The 22753-nt window shown below is 37.6% G+C and overlaps 1 protein-coding gene across 7 annotated transcripts in view; it reads right to left on the minus strand.

Moving 5' to 3' along the window:
- Positions 1-20719, minus strand: part of CSNK1D (casein kinase 1 delta) — a 78208-nt gene extending 57489 nt beyond the window's left edge. For 4 of the 7 annotated variants that reach the window (XM_074260505.1, XM_074260506.1, XM_074260510.1 and 1 more), the window contains exons 1-2: positions 20306-20717; positions 11201-11311 (exon numbers count right to left, since the gene is read on the minus strand). In XM_074260505.1, the coding sequence (XP_074116606.1) occupies positions 11201-11311; positions 20306-20381 (187 nt within the window). In that variant the 5' untranslated portion in view covers positions 20382-20717. Of the gene's footprint in view, positions 1-11200; positions 11312-18421; positions 18735-20305 lie in introns of those variants that run through there. The other 3 variants (XM_074260507.1, XM_074260511.1, XM_074260512.1) reach the window with 2 other exon arrangements.
- Between the last annotated feature and the right edge of the window lie 2034 nt (positions 20720-22753).

Raw genomic sequence — 22753 nt, forward strand, 5'->3', positions numbered from 1 at the left:
ACTAGAAATCCAAAAGTAATTCTGGCTCTGACATTCCTCAATAGTGGCTATAAGGCCTCATAAACTCTGTACCTCTTCTGAAAAATCAGGGATAACAAGTGGCTATGAGAATATACATATAAAAGTAATTTGTAAATAAAAAATACTATCTGTACAATAGTAATGATTTATATAGCACACTGAAGTTGAAAAGGCACATTACATATTTCATTCAAGGATTTTAAGTACCAAAACCGCTGTCCTTGTTTTACAAATGAATAAATAGTTTTAGAGAAGTTACATAATTTTGGTAACATGGCCAAAAAGTATTGAAAGAGGAATCTAAACCTTTATCTTCCCGATTCAGGACACTCTAGTGTAGTGAGGAAATACATGTGACTGGATTGGAAGAATGAAACTGGATTATGCGAAATTTAGTAATTTGAGCAAAAGAAGTTCATATAATTCAATAGTGAGTATATATAGGTTTTCAAAAAAGTAAACAACATGACACAAATGGTTTTTTGAAAAATTAACCTGGCAGGGCAGCTACGTGGCGTAGTGGATAGAGCACCAGCCCTGAAGTCAGGAGGATCTGAGTTCAGATCAGATCTCAGACACTTAACACTTCCTAGCTGTGTGACCCTGGGCAAGTCATTTAACCCCTGGGCAAGTCTCAGAAAAAAAAAAAAATTTAATTTGGCAAACAAAATGATCTATATTAGAATGAATACTAGAGTCATGTAGACCAAATGAAAGACGTGTTTGGATCGTGTAGGGTTATGGAGCTGAATATAAGAAAAATTTTACTATAACTAGATATGTAAAAGATGAAAGAAAGTAGTAAAAGGTGACTTTCAAGATCAAGTCAATTATTGCCTACATATAATTTAGCAGATGACTTCTATCATACTACTTAAAAATCAGTCCAGATGACGTTAGACAAAGTAAAAACACAATTAAATATTAAATGCCTTCATTTCAAAATGAAGTCATCTAGGTATCCAAGGAAGAGCTAGTGGAATCCTCTCTCTGAAGACAGAGTAAATGAGATTAAGTAACATTTTTTGTGTCATGAATGCCTTAAAGAAGCCTGGTAGAGTTTCTATATAAACCCCTTCTCAAAACAATGCTTATAAATACATAAAATAAACACTTACAAGGAAACCAATTATATTAAAATATGATTATTGAAATATTTTTTTTTAAAGTTAGCAGACAAACTAGTATAGCAGAAACTAGGTGTTGACCCACATCTAACACCGTATACACCAAGATTAGGTCTAAATGGATTCATGATCTAGACATAAAGAATATTATAAACAAATCAGAAGAACATAGGATAGTTTACTTCTCAGATCTGTGGAGGAAGAAAGAATTTGTGACCAAAGAACAACTAGAGATCATTATTGACCACAAAAAGATAATTGTTATAAAGTTTTTGTATAAACAAAACTAATGCAGACAAGATTAGAAGGGAAGCAATAAAACATTCAAATACCTCACTTCTAAAATAGAATTAACTCAAATTTATAAGAAATTCAGGCAATTCTCCAATTAATAGTCAAAGGATATGAATAGACAACTTTCAGATGAAGAAATTGAAAATATTTCTAGTCATATGAAAGGGTGTTCCAAATCACTATTAATATCCCTACACACCTGTCAAATTGGTAGAATGACAGGGAAAGATAATGCAGAATTGTTGGAGGGGATGTGGGAAAACAGGGACACTGATACATTGTTGGTGAAACTTTGAACAGATCCAGCCATTCTGGAGAACAATTTGGATCTATGCTCAAAAAGTTATCAAACTGTGCATGCCCTTTGACGCAGCAGTGTTTCTAATGGGATTATATCCCAAAGAGATCTTGAGGAGGGAAAGGAACTCACATGTACCAAAATGTTTGTGGCAGCCTTTGTAGTGGCTAGAAACTAAAAACTGAGTGGATGCCCATCAATTGGAGAATGGCTGAATAAATTGTGGTATATGAATATTATGGAATATTACTGTTCTGTAAGAAACGATCAGCAGGATGATTTCAGAAAGGCCTGGAGAGACTTACATGAACTGATGCTGAGTGAAATGAGCAAAACCAGATCATTTAATCATGGCAACAAGAAGATTATACGATGATCATTTCTGATGGACATGGCTTTTTCAACAATGTGATGATTCAAACCAGTTCTAATTGTTCAATGATGAAGAAAGCAATATACACCCAGCCTAGGGGAACTGAGTGTGGACCACAATATAGCATTTTCACACTTTCTGTTGATGTTTGCTTGAATTTTATTTTTCTTCTCAGTTTTTTTTAAAGATCAGATTTTTCTTGCACGGCAAGATATCTGTATAAATATATATTAACATATATTGGATTTAACATGTATTGGACCTACCTGCCATCTAGGGGAGCAGATTGGGGGGGAAGGAGGAAAAAATTTGGAACAGAAAGTTTTGCAAAAGCCAATGTTGTAAAATTACCCATGCATATGCTTTGTAAATAAAAAGTTTTAATTTAAAAAAAAATTTTTATGATATATATATATCATATAGCAGATACCTGGGGGGAAAAGAAAAGGGGGGAAAAAAACAAAAAAACCCTGGAAAGTTTTCCTCTAACTCGAAATGAATTGTATACAAAGTAATAGCAATGATCTGGGACAACCAGTTGTAAATGACTTTGCTGTTCTCAGTACAATCATCCACAACTACTCTGAAGGACTTACAATGAAAAATTCTATCCATACCCACAGAGGGGACTGATATGTGTCTGAATAGATTTTTCTTAAGGGTTTTTATTTTCATTAGGGTGGAAAATGTTTTATTTCACAACTTGACTTTTATGGACATGCTTTACATAACTTCACATGTGGTTTCTTAACTGAAAATGGGAATAAGGGAAGAGAACCCAGAATCCAATCTTTTTTTAATGTAATAAAAAAATTTTTTTTAATTTAACTGGGGAAAAAATATTAAATAATTTTTTTAAAAGGTTAGCCCAGGATTAAAGGAAGAGGTTATCTAACAACATTTTAAAAATATAATTGAAAGTTTTAAAATGCTCAGAACTCAACCTCCATACCTAATGGTCTGGGAATCTACAACAATTCTATTTAAAACTCAATATCCATTTGAGAGTCCTCATCAGCAAAAAGAAGGTAATAAGCATTTATTAAGTGCCTACTATGTTATAGGCACTAAGTGATTTACCTCATTTGATTCTCAGAAGAGCCTCATAAGATGGGTAAAACAAGTGTCTTGAGGTAGGTGTCTTGAGGCAGGTTTTAAACTGTCTTTCTGATGGTAGACCAGTGATCTTTACCTATATGCCATCTCGCTGCTCCATCAACTTTAATTTTCATTTACTTATACTGTGTTTCATGAATTTGCATTTTAGGCTGAAAGTTAGAGATGATGCCACATAGGGCAATTACCATGTTCTTCTATAATGTCTCTTAGCAATCCTATCAAAAATGAAACGATAGAAGAACCATCATTCTCAGTCTAGCATTTTTAATATGGTATTTGGATACATTAAGTTTAAGATCCCCGCTTGTGGTGTCAAGGTGAACAAGATTAACCTAGACCCTTACCTGATGAGAATGTCACTATAAAGAAATCTTCATAGTTAAGATCTTGAAAACAAGATACATTTTTTTCATGAATCTCACACGGACTGGAAATGCGGCCATTTGGCTTTCCTATCCCAAATCTGGCTTTAAGTTGCTTTCATTGGAAAGGAGATTAGAAGTCAGCATTTGGAATACCTAGACAAGAGGTAATACCACATTGCCCAAGCTCCTTGGTGTGGCTCCCATATATAAAGAGAAAAATTAAGAAGCAGAATTGTTGTCTCTTTTATAAGGAATTTCAACAGTGTGATCTTCCTGGATCAGCTGGTTTTGCAACAGGCAAAGAACTGGCAGCTTCTAGCAGTTTAAAATGATAGATAAAATATTACATAAATTCAGTTTAGCTTCAGTATTGCATAATAAAAAAATGTGACAATGGCATCTTTATGGGCATGAAAACTTCAGCCATGCTCAATATTGTATTAGGTACTTTTTTTTTCATTATCCTGGCATACCCAGCCAAAAACATTCACAGCCTTCAAGTACCCACACAGGTATCTTTGAAGTCAGTGAATATACCTTTAATCAAAAAGCATTTTATTAAGTTATTAAGTCCCTACTATTTAGGCACTATTTTAGGTATGTTAAGAGATACAAAGACAAAATAAAGGTTCTGTCCTCAAAGTGGCAACTTTATGGCACTTTTATATGTGACAACACATATAAAAGTATACCCAGAATAAAAAATGTAAATTGTATGTGTGTAAAATCAGAGAAAATTTACTTAAAAAATGTTAAGAGTTTTAAAGAGGAAAAAGAGTCCTAAGTAGAAGAGCATTGTAGGTATAGAGGACAATCAATGCAAAGGCAATGGAGTATCATGTTTGAAGAACAGAGAGAAGACCAATTTGCCTATAGAGAAAAAGGCATGTCTGCTGAAAGGGGGGTATGTTAAACAACAATGAGGAAGGAAACAAAGGCTGAAGCAAACATGCAAATGGCTTTAGAAGATAAACTGAGCAGAAGAGAGAACATAGACTTACAATTAAGAAAAATCACTTTGGCTGTGTGAAAGATGGTTTGTAAAGGAAGAGGCAGGAAAAACAGTCAAGAAGAAGAAACAATAATGTCAAACTAAGGATAATATCTGTGTGAATTTAAAAAGGGGGTGTTAAATGTGAAAAACAATTTAATGGCAGAGATATAATCTAGTAAATAATAGGACATGTAGAACAAGGAATATCAAGTTTGATGTGTAAGGTTATAAACCAGGCTTACTGAAAGAATGTTATTACCAAGATAGAAACTGGGGAGGAATTAGGAAGAAAGGTGGATAAAAAGGAATTCAGTTTTGGACCCAAATGGGCTTATGGAAACGTCCATTTTGATACATTTAACAGACAGTACATGCAGACTTGGAAGTCATTAGTGTAGAGACAATTAAATCCAGAGAGCTAATGAAAGACTACATAAAGAGAATAAAAGGGGACAAAGGATAGAATGTTGGGGCAAAGCCACAGTTAATGACATGATATGGATGATAAAGAGCCAAGGAGGCTAAAAGAAAAGCAGTCAAATAAGTTGAAGGAGAACCAATGACAGCAGTGTCACAAAAACCTGGAGGAAACAAAGTCTAGGAGAAGAACAGCAGCTGGTACCTCTGTGGATACAGCACTCCACCGAAGTCAGGAAAATCAGAGTTCAAATCCAGTCTCAGACACCTCCTAGCTGTATGACCCTGGATAAGTCACTTACCCTTTCATGTACCCAATGGAGAAGGAAATGGTAAACCCCTCTGGTGTCATTGCCAAGAAAATCATGGGATCATGAAGGTCCAAAATGAATGAAACAACTGAACAAAGGAGGGAAGAGTGGTCAACAATGTTAAATGTTGAAGAGGCTGAGGAGGACCACTGAGCAAGGCCATGGACTTTAGCAAACAAGAGATCACGCATTATGGAAAGAGCAGTTTCAACTGAGTCAGAGGCCAGATTACACAGGTCTGATAAGTTAATGAAGAAAGGGAATGGAAGAAATGGTTCTAAACAGTTTGGCCTTGAAAGGAGACAGAATAGTTGCTTGCAGGTTCTGTGAGGCCTTTTTTTTTTTTTTTAAGATGGGTGAGACTCTCGGGAAGGATCTCGTAGATAAATGAGATTAAAGATTAGAGAGTTGATGATACAGGGTACAATCTGCTTAAGACAGAATAGATGAGATCAAGAATACAAGTAGGAGGGTTGCCCCTGGTCAGAAGACACCTTTTTTTAGAAACTGGAATAAGGAAGAAGATGCTATCATCTAGGGTTTTGAGGTGAAGAGGAAGCACGTGGTAAATAAAAAGCTGTAAATTACTTAGCTGAGAGGGGGGAGGGAATGTATAAGAAAGTGTAGGGCGGCCTAAAGGGAATAAGGTGAATAATTAGTTACAAATGAGTAAAAGGCACTTCCTGGTGAGATGACAGCCTAGGTGAACTCAATCCAATGGATTGAGTGGATCCAAATACTTTGGTTGTCAACTTAAGGAATAAATCATTGCTCTGGGTTAAGAAAAAAAGAGCCAGAAAAAAAGAGCATCAATTTCCAGTATCTTTCAACCTTCTTGTAAAATAATTTTTAACATCTTGCTAGGCCAAGTAATCCTTTGTCGTCTTAGCTAAGAAACCATTTGTTTAAAACAGGGGTTTTTACTCTGGGGTCAAAAGACACTTCAAGAGATATGTGAACTTAAAAAAAGCTAACTATTTTAATATAATTGGTTTCCTTTTTGTAATCCTACCCCCTTTAGCATTTTGGACAAACTTATCCATCAGGTCCTTCTGTAGTTGTGGTTTCATAATAAAGAATACCAACCCTCAAAGCTTGGGGTTAGCTGCTTTTGTTCTTAATTCTAGCAAAAGTTGTTCCACAAATGAAGCTGGCATTGGATTCCTCAAATCTTGTGAGATTCTATCTTCCTATGTCAAACTCAAGAGTTCTTTACTGGTTTTTCTAAACTACTTGATGATGAATCAGAGTATCCTATAGCAACTCTGGCAGGCCCCATCCTCCACAAAGGAAAAGGGAATATGCTCAGAATTCAGGTAGAAATCCAGATATAAAATTGTAGGTATCAAGAGGGAATCTGGGTCTCACATTCCTTAATCCTTTGCCGCTGAACCAGAAGGATAAAATTACAGAGGACAAGAAATGAATACCTGTAACACTGAGCTAAGAATAAATAAAATTTTCTTAAAAGAAACCATAGTGGAATGAACTGGGTTTTTAGGCAAAAGAAATATTAACTCAACTAGCCATGAGAAATAGTGTTATGAAGTGGTACAGGGGATATATTCCAATATTTTATGTTAAAAGAGTATAAAACAGATTAAATCTATGTTAAAACATTCCTGTTTATTCTAAACAAACTTATTACCAAAATTTAAGAAGTTTTTAAAAATACTTGGTTTGGATGATGTAAAATTTCTCAGTTATAAAATAGGTGAAGCATCAATCCTAACCTTTTCATTTATTTCAGGCACTGTGTTTTAGGATTAGAATAAATCAATGTAAGTTTCAATGAAGTATTGTACTAGGAATACCTCCACACCCCACCCCCAAAATCTGGATGGACAAGAAAAGTACAAAAATCTTATCTGAATAGTGGTTATTTTTTAAAGATTTCTCTTAAAAGGAACAATGCTCATTTTTCAGTTTTCCAATGTTCAACATTGTATAAGAACAAAGTTCTTATACAAACTAAGAGATTCAGTCCTTGCTGAAATTAGTGCTTAAGATCCACTTTGCCATCACTACTGATCAGAGAAATGCAAATTAAGACCACTCTGAGATACCACTACACACCTGTCAGATTGGCTAAGATGACAGGAACAAATAATGACAAATGTTGGAGGGGATGTGGGGAAATTGGGACACTAATACATTGCTGGTGGAGTTGTGAAAGAATCCAGCCATTCTGGAGAGCAATCTGGAATTATGCCCAAAAAGTTATCAAACTGTGCATACCCTTTGACCCAGCAGCGCTACTACTGGGATTATATCCCAAAGAAATACTAAAGAGCGGAAAGAAACATATATGTGCCAAAATGTTTGTGGCAGCTCTTTTTGTTGTAGCTAGAAACTGGAAGATGAATGGATGTCCATCAGTTGGAGAATGGTTGGGTAAATTGTGGTATATGAAGGTTATGGAATATTATTGCTCGGTAAGAAATGACCAGCAGGAGGAATATAGAGAGGCCTGGAGAGACTTAAATCAACTGATGCTGAGTGAAATGAGCAGAACCAGAAGATCACTGTACACTTCAACAACAATACTGTATGAGGATGTATTCTGATGGAAGTGGATATCTTCAACATAAAGAAGAGCCAACTCACTTCCAGTTGATCAATGATGGACAGAGGTAGCTGCACCCAGAGAAGAAACACTGGGAGGGGAATGAAAATTGTTAGCACTAATATCTGTCTGCCCAGGTCGCATGTACCTTCGGATTCTAATGTTTATTGTGCAACAAGAAAATGATATTCACACACATGTATTGTATCTAGACTATATTGTAACACATGTAAAATGTATGGGATTGCCTGTCGTCGGGGGGAGGGAATAGAGGGAGGGGGGGGTAATTTGGAAAAATGAATACAAGGGATAATATTATAAAATATATATATATATATATATATATATATATATATATATATATATATATATATATATATATATATATATATATATATATATATATATATATATATATATATATATATATATATATATATATATATATATATATATATAAAAAAAAAGATCCACTTTGCCAGTTGCCTAGACAAATGCTACATACATAACTCTTCAGGGTGCTGGGCATACTATTAAAACTTCCCATTGTTCTAGCCCTGGTCTACTACTTTGACATCACCATTATAAACTCAACTGAATCTCATGTCTCATTTCTCTCCAGGCTATACTCTGAATTTCCTCTTCTATCATAACTCTTCATACAGCAACCTGGAGTTCAGACATTGAGAGTACCTTCTCCCCTTCAGCTTTCTCAGCTTCTTCCTTTAGGTAGATAGCTCTTCCAAGAACTTCCATATTAGAAGAGTACCCAGAGCAGCCATGTCTCATTCCTCTCTAGAATGTATTCAGAACCCCATTTTAAAACAGATGGGAGCTATATTGTGAAAGGCCTTTAAATTTCAGCTGAGAACTTTGTATTTTTTCATATAGGCAGGAAATACACTGATGATTTCTGAGCAAGAAAATGATAGTCTAAGAAGTGAGTGAGCCTAATACCAATTTAGCAGGTAATAATTTCCACAAAAAGTTTTGAAGTATGTCTTGAGTTCCAGAAATCTACATGCCAAGCTGCCAAAGTAAAAGTTTATTGTTCATATGACATCCAGTTTCTCCATCTGTCAACCTACCTATTCTGGATTTCCTCCCTTCCCAATTCCTACCCCACAATTAGCCATTCTGTCATCTTCTATTCTCCAATTCTTTGCCTTCTTTGTAATGGTCTGTGTCTTGCCAAGTCCCGGGGCACTCCAACCAACTACCCTCTTTGGCTCCTACTCACATGTTCCTGTTCATGTGTTGCTGGAAAAAGCTATCAGACTTATTGAGCTGTCCAGAAATCTATTATCAAATTTCAACTGAGTTCTCACTGCAGAAAAGCAATTCTTGTATTCTTACCTGATTGTCTATCATACTTCCAAAAGAGGTTATTCTAAACTTTTTCTTCTCAAGTCTCCTAAACCAGCCTAAATTAAATCAAGACTTTACCTCAAACTTATAGAAAAAACTAAGACTACTAACTTTGAACTTTCTTTTTCCTATTCTCTGCATTTCAAATTTTTAAGAGTTGGCTCTTCACAAAGCCAATTCCTCTTTTCATGCTTTTGATACCATCCTGTCCAGCAGGTTGTCACCTCACTGTCCTTTAATCTCTCCCAATCTGATTATACTCTACTGTTCCCAGAACACATCTAAACTCATTTGAGACTACCATCTCAAGCTGTTATCTCTCTCTCTCCTTCCTTTCATAAAAGAAGCAATTTACATTCATTGCTCCTACTTCCTCTCCTCACTTACTACTCAAACGCCTGCAATATTGGCTTCTGATCATCACAATTGTTTTCTTGAAAGTAACCAACATTCTTTAAGAGTCAAATCTGATGGCCTTTGCCCCATCAATCTATTCCTTTTGACTTCCTCAAGGACTTGACACTACTGTCTCCTCTCTTCCAGGATTCTCTCCTCTGGGTTTCTGTAACACTACATTCTCTTGGTTTTGTTCAACATGTCACACTGCTCCTCCTCACACTCCATTTTACTAGTTCATCTTTCTTATCATGTACTCTAAAATCCAACACTGTGTTCCAGGGCCCTCTTCTTTTACACACCTCTGTCATTCTATTAACACCCATGGATTAAAGGATCACTTCTAGGCAGATGATTTTGAGACCTTTATATTTATATACATTTCCACCTAGATACTTTTATGTATATTTTCAACATGTCCAAAAAGTAACATACTGTCTTCCTCCTCTTTCATACACACCATACTTCTTCATTTCCCAATTTTCTTCAAGGGCACAAAACATCCTTCCAAGTATTCCAGATTTGGCCCTCGAGTCATCTTCAACTCAATTTCCCTCACCTTACATACCTAAACAGTTGCCAAATTTATAGCATCTCTCATTTCTGTTCTCTCTTACAAATCACTATTCTACATTATTTTGATGACATTTCACTTGAAGTATTTCAACAGCCTTCTAATCAGTCTTCCTGCCTTATCTCCCTACTCTCCAATGCATTCTCCATACTACTACCAAAGTGAAATTCCTAAAGCACAGGTCTAACACCAAGTCACTACACCACTCAAAAAACTCCAGCAGCTACTTCTAGAATGAAATATTTGCAGAAATCAGATATAAACTACTCTTGTTTGGCAATTAAATTCTTTCACAATCTGGCTCCAACTTATCTCCTATACTTAAAAGTTAATCTCTTCTGTACACTCATCAGTAGAGCCAAACTAGCCTCACGTACAACACAACAGGCTATCTCCCTTCCCATGCTTGCAATGTACTCCCTTTTCTTTCTTAGAATCCTTTATTTCTTTGAAAACTCAGCTCACATGCTACTTTCCATGAGATCTTTCCTGATATTCCAAACCATTGTTTCTTTTGCCCCCAATTTTCCTTTTAATTATGTCATCTTCATCAATAAAATGTTAAGCTCCTTGAAGGTAAGGGATATTTTGTTTTTGTCCTGTAGCCAGTGTTTGGCACAAAGTGTTTAAATAAATGCTTACTAAAAGAATGATGTGCTGATTTTTCACACAATAATACAGGTTGTTCAAAGGAAACTAAAGCAGATTTGGTAATGTCATAAAATGTTAAGTCATCACACCTCTCACTTTAGAATAAGGAAACTGATATCCATGAAAAGTTAAATGATTTGCCAAGTTGCCTGCCTTTCAATACAATGTTCTTTACATATTGTATCTTGAGATCTCCCCAGTTAAAATAGAGGGTAGGAAAAATATTATTTTTCTCTTCAGACCTTCCCTAATCCCAAAGCTTAACTCTATGGGAATATGCTTTGACACAAAAGTTCAATTTTCCTCTTTATTGTATTTTGTCATACCTCCTCCCTGCATCATTTTGTAGATTTTGCTCTCAATATGGAGCTGAGGGTGTTTGGTTTTGACACATTCGAGCTTGATGGCAACTTCTTCTCCTGCAGCAATGTCAGTACCTAATAGGGGGGAAAAAAAGTTATAATATTAATTACCTGGATTCAATCTAATAGAAGGAAATTCTTGCTAATTTCTGTTAACTGGGTCTTTTTTTTTTTTTAATTCTAACAGAAATCTTAATTACTTTTTTTATTTTTTTTAAGTAGAACACTAAGACTTTCGAATCTAGTTTTTTTTTTTTTTTTAAAGATGAAGTTTCCCAAATACAATAAAAAACTCTCCTATAACTTACTCAGGTTAGTATTTATTAGAAACACTAAGTCATGTGGGTTTTTATCATATAAACAAAATTAATATCCTTTTCTTTTTTTGAAGATTCTTTAAGCCAGCTAGATTACTATGTTATGTTCAAACTAAGGCATTCTATTAGTTATATAGTAATTGTGGTTATCTATATTGTCCTCTAACATGCTACTTCATTTACCCATATTGTCCCTCCTTAAAAATAGGCAAAGCATGTTTGTATTTAGAATTAGAATTTATTTTCTGGTAATGAGATTTAGTTTTTTCTAATCCTTCCAAATAACCTGAAACTGATTACCCTGGAATCTAAGAGCACACACCAAGTCAAAATGTATGGGATGTTCTAACCATAATGCTAATGAAGCTAAAGTTTCAATTTCCAAAAAGTCTAAAGCCTGTTTCATGAACCATTAATGACAGCATCTTAAACCTCTAACAGGAACTTTGAAAATGTGCTACTGGTCACAAGAAAGACTAAGCAAGAGTGTAAATACCAAATGCTAGTGAAAAACTTTAAACTTAAAGGGGAAAAAAAATCCTGTGTTGTATATCCATCAGTAGCATAAAATCTGTATAAGAGAAGTCCTCTCAAATAAAGCAAAAGCACTTTTGTCCCAGGGGCAGCAAAGCAGTACAGTGGATAGAATGCCACCTTAAGTCAAGGAGATTCATCTTCTTGAGCTCAAATCTTGCTTCAGACATTTTGCAGGTATGTGACCCTGGGTCAGATCATTTAGCCCTATTTCAGTTTCCTCATCTGTTATAAAAACTGGGGAAGGAAAAGGCAACCCACTCCAGTATCTTTGCCTCCTCCCTCCAAAAAACCAGACAATAACAAAAAACCAAATGGGGTCATGAAGTCAGGCATGATAAACAATTTAACAACATTCTTTTGTCCACTTTTGTCAATCATATTACAAGACTATTATCAAGTTTGGGGAGAGAATCACAATTATTTTACCTGAAAATGTAAATTGAACTTTATCTCCATTCCAAAATGGAGAATATATCAATATCTGGCCTAATACTCTCTATACAACAGGGTACTGATATCCAAATCTTACAATTATTCACAAAACAAGCACAAATTAGTCTACAATCCAAAGCTTTACACCCATAAGGCTTTGAGAATAGGAATGGATGAGGGAGTACAACATTATACTCATGTTCTTTTCTTCACGAACCACAAAAATCTAAAAGGCCACAGGATAAGAGCAGCCAAACAACTGGACAGAGTTGAACAGTCCTGGGATTTCTACTTAGTACTGCTACTAACTCTGCATCATTGAATGAATGGCTTCAGATAAAAGACCAATCTTGTCTTAATTTCCCTCACAATTGAAAAACCATGCTGTTTCAAAAGGATACAGAAGAAATGTTGTTTTTTATTTTCAAAGTACTTTGAGCTTCTAAGAGAAAAGGTGCTGCTAATAATCTGGGCTGAAAGAAAAGCTATTCTTTTGCCAATCCCCATGTTTTATAACTTAGTCATGTCCAAGAAACATTTAAAGAATCTGAGTCATGCTTTTCCTGCCTGAACTGTTCTTAGAGTTTACTTCTAGTAAAACAAGCCATTTGATCATTTATGAAAAATGAATCACTGGTCCCACAAGAATGACCACAATTTTATCATTACTAATGACTATTGTTTAAGAAATTAATTTACCATTCAACATGAGGCCATTCTGAACATTCTTATTAAAAAACCATAAAGTATTATTTAAATATACCATGACACAACTTAAACGAAAATCACAGTAAAATAAGTAGTAGAACAAATGGATTCAGTAGCTTTCCCCAAACTTCAACAAAATGAATCCACAAATTCTGTTAAGGGAATATTATGACTGAGTGCAAGATATTATGACTAATCTAATAAACTTTTCTAAGAAGCAGAAATAAAGCTATGATACTACTCTTTTTTCTGTAAGCACTTAGCAGCTGGTAGGAACTCCCATGACGGGACAGTTATAAAGCAGCACAATAAGCTTTTCTAAGGCTTGTTATCCTTGAAGGTGCTCATTTAAAGGATACAGGACACAAAAATATTTTTTAGTTATTTTAAAATATTTTAGCTGTATAGGAATTAACTTCAGATGGCCACCTTCAGGAATAACAATTTTTCATCCACTTTGCTGAGCCCAAAGAACCATAGGTTTGAGAGTGAATAGACACAGCCCCAATTAGTCAAACACAAAGCCTCAGAATTAGCCTTATACTGCCTGACCTATACATGGAAAGAATAACCTGCTCTCATGATAGCTAAAGAAATATATTGAGACAAGAACTATCTGCCATACAGCTATAACAGCAGGAGTTATCCTGTGCTGTTCTTTCTGGGTAGATCGTCTCCTATGGGATGTGGCTGACATATCAAAAAGTTCAGTAGCTGTAGTTCAATGAATTCTTTGACTCTCAAAAGTCTCATACACAACACCCATGAGCACCAATAAGATTCTCATATTTATCATTAGTGAATCCCTTCCACAGTAGAATTTTAACAATATTCCATTTAAACATAAGATAAATAGGTTCAAGTTCATTAATATATGAACATAAAATATGGATTTTCCTATTCAGGACTGTATATTGCTATGTTTGTTAAGTGTACCTAGAACACAGGTTTATGTCAAATAATTTCAGTTCTTAATCACTCAATTTTCGAAGTATAGAGGATGTTACTACCCAGAAGACCAACAAAGAAATAATCCAGATACCTAAATTGATTGATTACTGCCCTGAAAGAGAAATTTGGCAAAAAATACTGAGGCACTGAGAAAATCAAATGTCAAGTGCAGGACTAATTCATTTTCTTTCTTTGTATCTCCAGTGTCTGCTACAAAGTAGATGTTTAATAAATGCTTACCGATTTATATAGACTCCACTCCCGTACAGTTATTTATTACAAGGACGTATCCTTGGATTCTAGAAGTTTGCCAGCAAAGTATAAACTATGATAACAACTACCAAATAAGTTAAAAGAATTTCAAATAAGGTTTGAGTTAAAAAACTTTTAGCCTAAGGACCAGCTTGGCTAAATATGGAGAACCTCAGTTTTCATTGACACAAACTCAAAAAGACTATCTATTAAGGTACAATGGATTCACAAATATCTACTCTGACAAATACTTAAACAGATGGGATATAGCTACTAACTCAACATATGATATGAAAATATAGCAAGTAAAACCCCTATAAACCATCTTAACTGGTGACATTATAAGAGGTACTACCTGATATGGTAACATGTATGAAATCAACAAAGACTTCAACAACTAGTAGAAACACTGATTAAGAGGATCTTGGACAAATACTTATGTATAATGAAAAATTTTTAATTGCTCTGATGGATGTTTCTGAGGAGCAACAGACAACACTTTAAAAAAAAAAAAAAAAAAAGCGTATTTTTTGCTAAGTGAAAATCCCTTTTAAATTACATAACAAGGCACCATCCACCCCATCAACTAGACCAAAATGCTACAAAGTCTGATGACAAGACCATAAAACCATGCCCTTAACTACTCAGACATGATAAAGGGGTTATGCTACATTTTGGTTCAATCATATTCCACAAGATATGACAATTGTGAAATGCTCCCAGCCTGTATTTTTGTGTGAATTTTTAAATGAGATGGAATGGGGTTTTAGACCTGAACCTTCAAGGACAGATTTAAAAACCAGACAGCTCTCTTAGATCCAATAAGAAAACAATAGCAACACTCCATCATAACCCAGATAATGAATGATCTAGGAATGCTCCCTGGAGTAAATATTGCAGTAAAGAAGCAGCAGAATGGTATATTGTATTTTGGAGGGCAACTTTTGCACAATACCTTCTGGGGTGTCAAGGCAAACAAACTTAATTATTGTTGAATCATTCTTCAAAATTCATTAAGTCATATTGTCTTGGCAGTGAAAAAAACAAATCACAAGTCTCCGAAGCATATAAACATCCTCAGTCCCATTTCTTGCTTTACCTTCACCATTAGGGACAGAGAATAGGTTTTGGTTTTTTTTTTCCCCCTGAGGCTGGGGTTAAGTGACTTGCCCAGGGTCACACAGCTAGGAAATGTTAAGTGTCTGAGACCAGATTTGAACTTGAGTCCTCCTGAATTCAAGGTTGGTGCTCTATCCACTGCACCACCTAGCTGTCCCCCAGAGAATAGTTCGCAGTCCTTTCATATGACTGAACCAGAACAGCTGTCTTTAATCAATAAACCAAGAGTGTACTTTCTGAAGTAGTTCTACTATCATGGTCTGTCTGAGAAACATCAGTGACCTAGAGGACAGTTTCTTACTCTAAAAAAACCAATCAAACATCTGAAAAAAATGAGATGTTAAGTGGAAACTACTTATTTACCTAAACCATCTAACCTACACCAACCCCTCCCCCAAAATATTCCTATGTAACCTCTTGTAACAGCTAATAGTTCTTTCTTAGGTAGTCCCAAGCAAATTGTAATGACCCTCTCTCTACTATTATGGTTGTTAGAAATTATCTTACTTATGAATACATTATTAAAATAGCCTCTGATTCATTTCAGTGGGTGGTACAGTAGATAGAACACGAAAGACTCAGTCTGGAAGACTAGAGTTCAAATTCAGCCTCAGACAGATCAGATGTGTGATATCCTAGATGAGTTATTTAACTTCCCTGACTCATATATGAGTTATCTCGTCTGTAAAATAGGGTTAAGAATAATACCTATCTTCCATACTGGTTGAGAGGATTAAAATGAGCTAGTATTTGTAAAGTACTTTACAAATCTTAAAAGTGCTAGGTAACAATAATGGTAGGACTACCACAGAACAGAATATAGGGACCATCTTTTCCCCCTTCTATTTGTATCCCTCAATGCTTTTGCCACATCTTTGTGCTTGGCACAAAAAAAACAAAAACAAAAACAAAAACAAACAAACAAACAAACAAAAAAAAAAACGCTTCAATATTTTTTGCATTTGATTACTACAGAACTCTAGATAATCCTTAGGATTACCCAAATTTATATTTGAGATCTCTTTGGTTGTCTGGTTGGTTTGAGTCTTTGGTGCAGACTAAAAATTTTACTGGTGATTTTCACTGGCCCAGGGAACTCACCAAGGGGAAGGTCCTTCTAATGCTGATTAACAACTTATTTATTCTGCAATTTACTATTTTAGAAGATTGTCTGGAGCATAGAAAGGTGAAGTGACTAGCCTAGAATCAGACAGTGTCAGCACCCAAACCTTTCTCAAGATTTTTGCTGCCTCTCAATAGACTCATTTTGTGGTGGCATTATGGCAGACTTACCTTTCCACCCATTTTTTCCTTATATTACTGTTAAAATGATTTTCCATTTGATTGTGGGGATGGGGTGACCTGGAAGAATGCAACATTGGAGGAGGAAAGTAACTGCGGTGGATAATACATATATCAGTAATCTAAAGTTAACAAAAGGGAAAAGGACATCTCAACACTTAAATTGAAAAAGGTTAGAAACTATAACTTACCTATATGCCACCCAAAAAATTGCTGACAAAATTCAATCACGTTTAGATAAGCTCTTGTCTATAATACGTCTGACTTTCTAAGTCAGAAAAACAATCCAAATAGTCTTAGAACCCAGCTTCAGAAAGAACGCTAACCTACAATACACTGAGCCAGGCCTCTGACTCCAAGTCAAGATTCTGAAAGATCCTGCTTCTGAGCAAGGGGGTTAGTGTGGCTAATAGCCTATCTATTGCTGACTAGAACCCAGAGCCAAGGTTAAAAGTTGCCAAAAATCCATAAATTCTATAAATATGCCAAATAGCTTGCATTTTACCCATACACTCTGCTTCCAAAGCACTGCTGAGAATGCATAGGCTGACTACTTAGATATAAATATTTAAATACTATCATCCAACTATAACGCAGTGTGTTATGGTTATAAAACTGGCTCTACACTTTATGTCAGTAGGACAAAAGTTTTGTTCAAAGAGCAACAGAGCTTAAAAAGAGGATCTTTCTCCAGACTTGCCAAGAACAAAAAAATTATCTTCTGTCTTCATTTTTTATAAACTACCTCAATTTTTGTAATGCTATCTTAATGTCTGCAAGAGGGAAAAAGTCTTTAAAACAAATATAAAGCAAAACTACTATAGAAATTCAAAATGATTTCCCCTTAAAGACATATAGCTAACAAAAACCCAAACGATTCAATACAGAAATCACCTTAACCTTAAATTTTAAGCTATTTTTCCAAGAACAAGCTACATACTAGAGTGGAATTACTTGTGAGAAATCCAATTTCTCGAAGAAAAACTGGGGGAAAAGTTTTAAAGTTCCATACTTTCTAACTTAAGCCAAATTCAAGTATTATTTATGGGTAAAATATATTCCACTCACACTTAGGCTAAAACATGGAATATTTATCCTTTTGGATAAATTTTCCAGAGAAAATTACAAACTTACCTTACACATTTTGATAGTCAAAGGACTGTTTCCAGAGTAGAGAATTCTCTGGTTTTGTTAATGACTAATTCTATATAACTTGCCACCAATTATTTAGGCTTTCTGGATTTTTTTCCCCTATCTTTAAAAGGAAGGTAACATTGATTAGAACTATATAAAGATAAATTTAAATTAATTTACCTTTAAGTACTTGTGTATGTGTATTTCTATCTCTCCCCATCAACAAGCAATGGCATTGATTTCATAGTCTTTCCAAGTATGGTGCATCCTTTTAGTATTAGAGAATCCTGTCTGATTATTCTTAACATTCCTAGAGAATTTATCTAAGCTTCCCCCCATCCCAGAAAAAAAAAATTAACTGGTGGCAAGTTATACATCCATAGCCACTTAAACAGAGGAAACTAGAACCTAGAAAGGCTTCTCAGTCACTTACCCAAGGTCATAGAGGGATTGGATATAGCACCCTGGGCCTTCTACTTTCTCCACTTAAGACTCTAATCATGGTTGCTACTGTTGTAAAGTTTATGTTTAGTAGGAAAAATAGGAACTGAAGCAAGAACGTATCTGTGACAAGGTTGCTGTAGGAACTGCAACTGTGGAATTTCCGGATTTCTGACTAGTGTAGTTCTCCACCTCCACACTGCATTAGCGTTGTTTTGACATTTTCCCCCACGAGTACAAAACACATGGATTAGGGAACACATGGGGATCCCAGAGAGAGCAGTAAGATGGGGCTGTAGAGTCTTCTGAAAGAGACATGGCCTTTGTTTATTTTTGGACAACACTGTGGAGAGGTAGCAAAAGCCCTACCCTTTCCTCTCTAAAAAGCAGACACACAGTTACAGTAATCTGATCACCAGTCTCTTACATCTTCCACTGGAAATGCAAAGATTTCCTCTGGTGCACTGTGTTACACCATACCAGGCAACTAAGCACACAAAGCTCTCTGATATTTAGTTACTGGCAATTGCATTACAGCAAATATATTAGCCATCCTTTACAATAAATACCTCTCCTGAATACCATATCTAAAACAAAACATAAGTTATTGAATTCAACTCCAAAGCACTACTGACACAAATTTTTTCCTCATTCAAGCTCTTAACTACATTAATTTCAGAAAGTAATGTATTCCTAACTGTTCTAACTTTCAACAGCGACTGCTACTTTTATCCCTTAACTTCAAAGCCAAAGGAAGCAGCCTGGTATACAGGAAAGTTTTAACTAGTCTGAGAGGCAGAAATGGGTTTCAGTTCAAGCTCTATCAAGAATAAGCTATGTGACCTTGAACAAATTAGATAAATCTCTCTGGGGCCTCAGTTTCCTAAACTATAAAAATGAAGGGGGGGGGAGGGGCAGACTGTAAAAGGTAACTTCCATCTCTAGCATTCATTCTAACAAAACCCAGTTGTCTTCCTTCTCAAGGGACAGAGTTTTGCTGATGAAATGTGAATTAAACCTTTTCCTAGATGTTAAGATCTTTCCAAAGAAAATATTTTGGGGTATCAAAGCTTAACATCAGACCTCTACCCCTAACTCCACAATCATTTTGGGTTCCTGACCCTCAGACCAAAGATTTGGTCTCCTAGGGCAGGGCCAGGGAGTGAGGGGGGAGGGGAAAGGTGGGGAGTGGAGAGCAGGATGAATGGTCTGAGTGGTTAGAACCTAAATCGACATCAGAGGGGCTTAGATTCACCGGATGAGCAAATATTTCATCCTCATTCATCTTCGAAAAGGGGCTAAAGTAATTAAAAGTATCCCAGCACCGGACACTGAAAAATCCAAGTTCAGAGATCGACCCCAAGCCCCCCCCTCTACGCCCCCCTCCCCCCGTAATTAATGGAGATGTCAAAACAATCGTCCAACCCAGCCGAGATTTTCCCAGGCAGGTGTCAGCAATTCAAGGTGCTCTAGCTCCAGTTCTTTTTCACCCAGAGAGCCCCAGGGATGGACACCGAAGGGTACTAGGACCCAGTCCAGGCTGTGGCTCAGCAAAGATCCTGGGGCGGGGTGAGGTGTTTGCCTGAGCAAAGGGAGAGCAGCTAAGGTATACAATCTGAGAAAACTGCGAGAAAGGGGGTTGTGGGGAGAGCATCCCCAGCTAAAGGAGGACTACAGTGGTCCAGGAAGAAGGGCGGAAGCGACGAGAGGGCAGGAGTCTGGGACAGGGGCGGGGTGGGGGTGGGGTGTCAATGCGGGGCTGGGGAGGGGGGAAAGAAGGGAAGTCACTGGGGAGGGGGAGCAGTGTGTAAGAAGCTGGGGGGTCGCAGCAGGAGGAGGAACGGGGTGGGGGAGGGGGCAGGGTTTCAATCCTCACCGAGATAGATGTCTCCAAAGGAGCCGCTGCCGATCTTTCGGCCCAACCGGTACCTGTTCCCAACTCTCAGCTCCATGACGGCGGTGGCTTCGGCTCCGGCCTGGTTCGCTCCCCTCCCCTCCCGACCGCTTCCTGGGTCTGCGCTCCGGGGGAGGCGGCGCCGCTGCTGCCGCTAATGCGGGTCCGGCTCCCGGCTCCGCCCCCCTCACGGCCCCGCTTTCACCATCGCTTTCCGGCCGCCCCGCCGCTCCCAGCGCCTCAATATGGGGCGGATGGGACAGTCCGAGCGCCGCCGCCCCTGCTCCGGCCCCCGCCGGCCCCGTTCGCCCTCTCCCCACCACGGATGGACTCGGATCTTCCGGGCCTAAATCCCCCTTCAGCCGCCTAAAGGAGCCGCCGCCATCGCGCTGTGACGTCACTTCCCCTAGCAACCCGGCGGGGCGGGGCCCGCGCTGCTCTGGGGACACCGGCAGGGCGGGGGCGGGGAGAGAGGAGAGTAGGGAGCTAAAGCAGTCAGAGCCTGGGGCGGGGCGAGGTAGGGTGGGGAGAGCTCTCCTGGCTCCTCGGTCAGCTTGGCCGGATCAGTTTTGTCTCGGGCTCTCGAAGGACAGACCTGCTCCGGAGATTCGTAGGGAAAATCTGGCCCTTCCCTGTTTATCAGCTCCCACCAATCCCCCAAGAACTACCCCCACTCCGCCCCTAGTCAGCCCCTTTGACCCCCATAGATCATTTAATTAACCTTCCACTAACTCTAAATCAGGTCCCTCCTTCCAACGATTATTCTATCCCTGAAACCCTCTTAAAGGGCTTCTAGAAAACCCTTTAAATGAGTGGGTTAGAGGGTCCCAAACACCTTTCGATCGGCTCTCAGTATCTAATATCGAACCCCTGCCCAGAGAGTATGATTTATGGCCTGCTCCCCACTGTCACCACCACCTGAGTCAGTACTATGGTCTCCTGTACGCAGTCCTCACTGGCCTTCGAGCTCTCTGGGAGGGCAGGGACAACTCCAGACGCGAGGAAGTTGGTAGCGCTCCCTTGGGTAAATAGAAGGCCCCTTGGGTGCTGTTTCTTCTGGGCAGCGGGCAGACAAACCTGTCTGGTTTCTGGGGATACATGGAGAGCCTTTAAAAGGCTGAAGAAAGCAAACACTTCGGACCTCTCCGAAGTCCCGAGGGGGAGACGAGAGCTCCCACGAGCCTTCACAACAGGGAGAAAGCTCTCTCACCTCAGCTAGACCTGTAGGATGAAAAGAAGCCAAGCCTGATGTAAAACAAAACAAAACACCCAAGAGCAAGGAAGGGAGAAAGGGAGGAGAAGGAACTGTGTTTGACTATTAAGTGCAAGCTCTTATTGTTCAGAGGAAACCTTGTATCCAGTCCTCCTGAATCTGATATTGTCATTATTATTATTGATTTGTCTTATCCCCTTGTGACATGGCAAGTTACATTAGGACAGGATAGAAATGATGTCTTACCCAAAGTGTTTAATAATGTGTTCAATGAAATTGAATTACGTAAATGTGACTATTACCAAGATGTCTAGGTAAGTATATTCTACCCCAAGCCTTACTGCTGACTGTTCTACAACTTTACAATTTTATACTATTCTGTTTCACTTTGGAAATTTACTTCACCCTTGGAATTCTCATATTGGTATTGCCCTATGCCCATTTCATCCTCTCTCTCTGATTAGTTGATTACTCTCTAAACTCCAGCCAATCATGTCCTATTCTTATCAAGGATGTGCTTTTAACGTTCCTCAGTTTTCTGCCTCATTCCCCTTCTCTTCTGGTACCCTGCCTCTCCCTTCCTCCATCTCATCTCCATTGTTAAGAGTATAAGTTCCCTGAGAACAGGAACTATATTTATCCTATGGTTGGTGCTAAGATATTCCAGGAAGTTGATAACTGATAGTTACCAGCTGTTGTTCAAATTTTTTTTTCTTTCAAATAAATCCTAAATTAATGTCAAGAAAGAATGCCTTTAATATATGGGGGTGAGGGGGTGTCATGTAATTAATCAATGGTGATCTGGCTTCTCTCTATCTTCCTAATCCTTTAACATATTACTCCATTCCACGCTTTCTATTGCTTAGCAATACTGGCCTTGTTGCAAATCTCATACATAACTAATTTTAGTAATTGGCTGTTCCAAAGCCTGGAAGATATGCACTTCCTCCTTACCTTCCCCCACTCACCTCCTCCTGTTGGAATCTGGTTTTTTCCAACATTCAGCTCTAGCCCCATCTTCTAACCTTTTCTGATGGACCAGCTGAGAATTCTCTCCCTTCTGATACTGACATACTCATGTTGTGTATTTTGTTGTTGAGTCGATTCAGTCATGTCAGACTCTTTGTGACCCCATTTGGGATTTACTTGACAAAAATACTGGAGTGGTTTGCCATTTCCTTCTGCAGCTCATATTACAGATGAAAAAAGAGACAAAC

Source organism: Sminthopsis crassicaudata, chromosome 4, assembly GCF_048593235.1.
Source record: "Sminthopsis crassicaudata isolate SCR6 chromosome 4, ASM4859323v1, whole genome shotgun sequence".
Taxonomy (NCBI): Eukaryota; Metazoa; Chordata; class Mammalia; order Dasyuromorphia; family Dasyuridae; genus Sminthopsis; species Sminthopsis crassicaudata.